The sequence below is a fragment of the Macaca nemestrina genome, chromosome 10 (genome assembly GCF_043159975.1).
Source record: "Macaca nemestrina isolate mMacNem1 chromosome 10, mMacNem.hap1, whole genome shotgun sequence".
Classification (NCBI taxonomy): domain Eukaryota; kingdom Metazoa; phylum Chordata; class Mammalia; order Primates; family Cercopithecidae; genus Macaca; species Macaca nemestrina.
Window position 1 is genome coordinate 42096814 of NC_092134.1, and position 7458 is coordinate 42104271.

Below are 7458 nucleotides of genomic sequence, written 5' to 3' on the forward strand. Positions count from 1 at the left end.
AGAATAACAGATTAATCACACTTTTATTCAGATCCTAGAACCTTCCTTCACCATAAAGTGCTAAAATGTTCTTTGATCTCTTCATTCCTTTGGTTCAAGGGCCAAAAGGCCTAGGGAATCTCATCCAGATGTTCTCCTCATCTAGGAGTAAAAGTAAAAGCATATGCCTTCCTCTCAGGAACAACACGGATTCCCAGTTTGAGTTTTAAAAAGATCACTTTTTTGTACTCTCGTATTCAACTACTGGTTTCAGTTCAGTTCTTTAAATTGAATAGCTTGAAATGGAAAAACACTTAGAGCTGCTAAAATTTTCTTTCCATTTCTCAGCTTTTATTGTGATTGGGTTACAACCAGAAAGCTACAAGTTGGTGAATTATTCTCAATGTTTGCAAAATGCTTTGCATATGGTGCCTACTAATTAATATATATTAATTAAGATCTGTGTATGACATATTGACGTATTTTCACCTCTTCCCTGAAGAAGCAATGTTTCCTGATCATTTTGATGTATAAAATTATCTAAAGGTCAAGATCGTCAAATATCTAACGGTTGTGTTCCTTTTTCTGTAGGTGCTATAATGGCAGGCACAATCTGTTTCATCTTGTGGGTGTTATTCATAACAGACACTGTGTGGACTAGAAGTGTGAGGCAGGTCTATGAAGTACACGATTCAGATGATTGGACTATTCATGACTTCGAGTGTCCCGTGGAATGTTTCTGCCCACCCAGTTTTCCTACTGCTTTGTATTGTGAAAATAGAGGGCTCAAAGAAATTCCCGCTATTCCTTCAAGAATTTGGTATCTTTATCTTCAAAACAACCTGATAGAAACCATTCCTGAAAAGCCATTTGAGAATGCCACCCAGTTAAGATGGATAAATCTAAACAAGAACAAAATAACCAACTATGGAATTGAAAAAGGAGCCCTAAGCCAGCTGAAGAAGTTGCTCTTCTTATTTCTGGAAGATAATGAGCTAGAGGAGGTACCTTCTCCATTGCCAAGAAGTTTAGAACAATTACAATTAGCTAGAAATAAGGTGTCCAGAATTCCTCAAGGGACTTTCAGCAATCTGGAGAACCTGACCCTTCTTGACCTACAGAACAATAAATTAGTGGACAATGCCTTTCAAAGAGACACTTTTAAAGGACTCAAGAACCTCATGCAGCTAAACATGGCCAAGAATGCCCTGAGGAATATGCCTCCAAGATTACCAGCCAATACAATGCAATTGTTTTTAGACAACAATTCCATTGAAGGAATACCAGAAAATTATTTTAATGTGATTCCCAAAGTGGCCTTTTTGAGACTAAATCACAACAAATTATCAGATGAGGGTCTCCCATCAAGAGGATTTGATGTATCATCAATTCTAGATCTTCAACTGTCACACAATCAACTCACAAAAGTTCCCCGAATCAGTGCTCATCTGCAGCACCTTCACCTTGATCATAACAAAATTAAAAGTAAGTAACCTGCAGGGTATGTCTTTGACTAAAGGGCTCATGGTCATTAAATGTATCTTTATCTTCACTAAAAAGAGCAAGTGTGTTGCCCCCTCCCCCACTAATGTTCCTTTAGATTTTTAGTGTTTTCAATTTTCAGTATTAAATTTTTGTCTATACACAGAGAGTCTTAATGAACCAAGAAGTCCAAATCTTCAAACTGAAGACTAAAAAGTGGACTTGAGTCATCTACAGAGGACTCTTATCCATTAGAGAAACCAAATGCCTCTATCTTCTTTTACTCCAGGAGATTCCAATATTTCTGCCCCATTGGGGAGGTTTATTTAAGAAACCATATCAGGCACAAACAACCTCACAACTAGTAATAAAGAAAATATGACTTAAGAGGCATTAGGAAGGCATCTCTGTCCTGAACACTATATGACAGCTGATGCCTGAAACTCTCCTAATTGGAATCTCTACTTAAACTCCCCTAATTACATTGGGAGTCTCAAAAAAGTGTGTAAAGGCTGGTGACTCCACCCCCAGGATTTCTGATTCAGTAGACCTAGAGTGAGACTTGAGAATTTTCATCTCTAACAGCCTTCCAGTTGATATTCTGGGAACTACACATTGAGAACTACTACTATAGTTTAAGGCTTTATTAATTAAAATGGAAAGAAATTTCCCTGGTAGCTGGCAACTCCTTAGGATTTATAGGCATTAGACAGGTAGAATACTCTCTTCTTTCCTGGAAAGAATTTTTCATAAGAGAGTGACAGATGAATGCAAAGTTTTTGGAGGCAGAGGCATCATCAAGAGAAGAAGTGATTATAGAAAGCAGATGTTGGGCACATTAGAGACAAACTTGGCTTCTTCACAATTATGCATGAGACCAGGCTGGATTTGGTGTAAAAATGGGTCCAGCCACAGGGGTACGATACCTAGCCTGACATTTATCTACGCATCTTCAACTTCAGAGTAGACCCTTTAAAAATAACTTTGGGGAGATTTCTCCAGGACAACCTAAGAAAATGCATTCCAAAAGTGAGGTTCAGTCAGGATAGTTTGTAAGAGAATAACAAAGATAGTTTCTCAAAAGGTTGTGCTGCCTGGGTATTACTCACTAAAGCTTTTTAAGCAAATAATCACATAAACATACAATTTATAGGAACAGACTATTTTTCCACTGGGTACTGCTCAGTTATTTAATACTTTTTTTTTTATTTGGTGGGGGGAGTTAAATAACAGTGTACTTGAGCCTACAATCCAGGAATTAAATGGCAGCTTGCCACCACAGCGGTTATTTTTCCATGGTGATGAAATGTATTGTTTAATCCTGTAGTCAAAAACAAAAGATGCAACAGAAAAAAAATGTTGAGACAAATCTGTTTAACTGAATCAGAAAAACAACAATATTATCCTAAATACATAATTTTTCCTGACGAGTGTTCTGTGCTTCTACAGGTATATTACAGGTACGTTCCTTAAAAGCCCCACGTACAATTGATGTGGGAAGTAAACTTCAAGTGACTCCACATAGAGCCCTTGCTTACGAATTAGGCATTTCATCCTGAGCATTTGTGAATTAGGGTGTTTAAGAGTGAGGTAGCAACATTTAAAACACAGTTGAGAAGTATAAGACTTTAGTTTATAGAGTGTTACGTCTGTAGTATAGACCCACCTTTTAGAGTTTTATCAAAGTGTTTTATCATATATTTCTATCATTCTCAAATCTTAGTGTGCATCAGAATCACCTGGAGATCTTGTAAACTCAGGCTGCTGTTTCCCACCCCCAGAATTTCTGACTTGCTAGGTCAGAGATTGGGCCTCACAGTTTAGTCCCCAGGTATTAATAGTATTCATGTTGCTGGCTCACGATTTGAGAACTACTATATAATCCTTGCAAGAAACTTGTGTGATATTATTAGGAATTTCTGAAGAAAGAGAAACTGAACATCAGCTAGGAGAGGATATTTGCCCAAGGACAAAGGGTAAATGCAATAGCCAAAACCTGAGCCTAAAGTGTTTTTTTGTTTTCACTCATACAGTATAATAACAATACTTTCCTTCAGTGTCAGGAATGCAAAATTAAAAAAAATTCTATCAGTAGAACAGCAACAAAGAGAAATCTAGTTATTTACTTTTTAATGTAGATATCAAATTTTGTTATTTCAATATTTAAGAATATAAATATAAGAGTTTCCCTGGAGGGAATTATTGACATAATAAAATCACACTGTGTCAAAACTGTTTAAGTACTTGCTTCTTCTTGCCACATAATCTACTCTGGCTGTAACAAAGTATTCTCCAAGAAACATACCTCTTCTATGAAAAGTCATCAAAATTTATAAGACAGTGAACTTGTCTCAAGCAATATGATGGAAATATTTATTCTTCTGAAAACTTTCAGGGATTTAAGATTAGGTAAAAATGTTATTTACTCGACTACATTGCTTTCTGGTGTTCCCTGAGAAATAGTGTGATTTATGAAAATGTAATTAAATTTAGAATACTTCTTTTTTATATTCATTTGTTCAGACATACACTGATTATGGGACATGAGCTTGATGAGGATAAGGGGATTGCACATTGAAAGTGACATATTCTCTTGGGCAAGAGACCCATGGTAGAAATAGAAAGAATAGGCCAGGTCTCAGCTCTGCCACTTACTTGCTGAAGTACACTGTGTACATTTCCTTATTTCTCCAAACCAGAATTCCCACAAATGCCCAGGTAGAGAGAATGATACTATTGCCTGATAAAGCCTGTGAGATGATCAGGTAATACGTGAATGTATGTAAAAAAAGAGAACCTGACTTTTTAACAACTAAACTGCTATTCAAATGAGTCATTATTTTTATTAAATTCATTTTACAAAATGGCATAAATTCAAAGCAAAGCAATCTTGCTGGAAACATAAAATTTTTCACTACAATATGAGTCTGTATAAAACAATAGACCATAGAGGAAGGGCATTGCCCAAGTTCAGTGGGTCTAATCAGGGAAGATCTCTTGTTTGGAATGGTTTTGAAAAGGAATTTAAAGGCAATATATGGATTCATGGTTGAAATCAGCTTTTACAGACTTCCCTGAATTTTGCTAGTTTAACTGGCCTTCTCTCCTGGATGTTCCTAACTCTCAGCCTAGTCATTGGTGCCAAGGGCTTTGATCCAAGGCAGGTGCACAATTACTCCCATCCTAACCATGTGAAAAGGCTGCTGGGATATTTTCTGGCTTGACTTCTTTGTCAATTCAATTCTTGGCAAAATTTTTGTTTCCAATTAAGTAAACTTGAAGATGAAGATTCAAGTTTGTTTTCTGTATTGCTTATGTAACGTTATGTTAATTGTACTTTTAAAATCATGTTATGTACACTATTTTGCATCTTTTAAGGTAATTTTCAAGCATTTTCTTTTATATTAGATTGATTTTCTACTTACCCATCCAGGATCCATCCATCCACTTTTGTACTTACCCATTCTTTCAGTCCCAAATCTGAATTGTTGTCTCCACCTCTGATGCCCTCAATCCTACCTACAGCAATCTAAATGTGCTTTATCTTACCTGCAAGTTTAGAAAACAAGTGATGTCTTATACCCCTTTGTTTCTATCACAGATCTTAACAGTATTTCCTTACTAGTGCTCTATACTAAGTAGCAGAACATGGACTGAGATGACTGTAAGTTTGCTGAACATTTGTTTGGGATTATTTTTATGAAACAGATAGGCACAATCTCTCACTGATGCAAATGTTTTGTATAACCACCATTTTCAAGTATTAGGCCACTAAGCCCTCCATAGGACCGTGGCATTAGTTTTTTGGTCTTCCCACTGTTAGTTTCTCTTGTGTTCCAATTCATTCACCTATGCTCTTTGTCTCTGTAGGTGTGAATGTCTCTGTAATATGTCCCAGCCCATCCACACTGCCTGCAGAACGAGATTCCTTCAGTTATGGACCTCATCTTCGCTACCTCCGTCTGGATGGAAATGAAATCAAACCACCAGTCCCAATGGCTTTAATGACCTGCTTCAGACTTCTGCAGGCTGTCATTATTTAAACACATTCTCACCAAATCTAAAATTAGTTTAATGAGCTAATGTTTCTGACATGAAATGTGGTTACCATTAGTAGGCTTAGGACACAAGTCATATTCCCCATTGCTCTCGGCCACCATTTTCATTTGTGCAGTGTATTTTTTTCTATTCAAAGATGCTTTTGCCAGTTACATGCAGCACAGTCTGCATTAATTTGCTTTTCTTTTAATTAATAAAACAGACACAGAGTTAAGATAGCTTATCAACTCAAAGATAGTTGTATTTTGGTCTCTTCCATAGCTTATTAACACTAAATAACACAATTATATTCTTATATAATAAAAAGGACATATTTGTGTATCTTTAAAATTACTTATTCAGATACCATAATTTACAGTATAAATTAATAATCAAACAGGAGGAGAATGACCTGAAGAAAATGAGAAAATAAGATATTTCTTAATTGTAATCATAATAAAATAATTGCAGATTGCTCAGTAACTTTCGGCAGTACAAGTTTGATATTTAGCTTGAGGATGGGTATGGAATGAATCAAATACTTAATCACTAAATAATTCTTGTTATTTAATATCAAATAATGAAACAGTAGTCATTTCTAGTTCATTACTATTTCTTGTAGCTGTTGTTTTTAGATATAGTCCACTGTATTCTTATAAGTTCTAAATTCTATGTTTATTATAATGCATTTCTTGTGGAATCTTAGTGTTTTAACATTTGAAATCCATTTAAATTGCAAATTGTTCTTCATATTTCATTGTGGTTTTTGGATTTTCTAAATAAAAATATTGAGTGCTTTCTAACAAAACAGAATATTTCAAAGACAGCAAGCTTAACTGAAGAACATGTTTTAATAAAAATGTGTTATAGTAAAAAATTATTTTCACTTTCTGGCATAAATATATGCAAAAATGTTTACTCCTACCTTCATTTTCTTTTTCTTCCAGAAAACACAAAAAAATGTTATTCTAATCACTTGACATAATATTTCGATTTTTGTGAAGTAAAAAAAAAAAAAAACAGAATTTCATGAAGCAACAAAGTGCCATGTTCTTTACATTAGCCTTCTGACTTTGCAAGCACATGCTATAAGCAATCTGTATATAAAGACAAATGTATGCCTTTATATATATTTTTCTAACAATATTCTTAAAAATTCTACAAATCTGGCACGTTTCCACAGAAAAATGATTATATATATTTGTAAAACACTAGGTTAAAAATGTCCAATAGTTTACTTCAAAGCCTCTCAGAAACTTAATATGCTCTTTTATAATGTAAATTTCCAAGAAAATAATATAATATGCAACTATGTTTTTATACCAAACTTATTTGAGGGTGAGGAAGAACCAATCCTTGCTATAGACTTATACCAAACTTATTACTTATTTTTACACCAAAACTTAATTGACAGTGAGGAAGGAGAACCAATCAACAAACTTTGAACATAGTTTTTAAAATGCTGGCTGAAAGTAATAAATCAATTCAATGGACATTAACAAAAAGAAAAATGTTTTAAATGACCTCAAAGCACATAAATAAAATTATAAAAATTATGTCATAAAATAGAAGTAAGCAGATATCATTAGACTGAGAAAAAAATATGTAAAGGGGAACATAACTTTAAATATTTGCGAATATGCCATTTGAAAAGGGCCCAGAACATATGCCAAGAAGTCCCAAAATGAAGAGTAGAACATAGGAGTAAAATTGATAAGAAGCCATATTTTGGCTCTAGTTAAGAAAGAATTTTCTAATAGTTGTTCCAAGTCACCCGGCAATGGAATTAACTTTTCTTGAGGTAGAGTTACCCACCTCTGGAATTCTTCAAACAGTGAATAAGTGATAATTCAAGAGGAAGAGTATAAAATAGAATCCTAATGTGGAAGCAACATTGTCGTGAAATGTTTCTCCAAGAAATTTTCAACTCTTAAGAATTTACTACATTCCCTCCTTCTT

At 34.5% G+C, this 7458-nt stretch overlaps 1 protein-coding gene across 1 annotated transcript; it reads left to right on the top strand.

The window, feature by feature from the left end:
• The first annotated feature begins 570 nt into the window (after positions 1-570).
• On the top strand, positions 571-6359 carry LOC105483742 (keratocan). Its single transcript, XM_011744722.2, has 2 exons — positions 571-1464; positions 5332-6359. Exons 1-2 carry the CDS (start codon positions 579-581, stop codon positions 5502-5504), a joined length of 1059 nt encoding a protein of 352 aa, XP_011743024.1. The 5' UTR covers positions 571-578; the 3' UTR covers positions 5505-6359.
• Positions 6360-7458: the final 1099 nt, after the last annotated feature.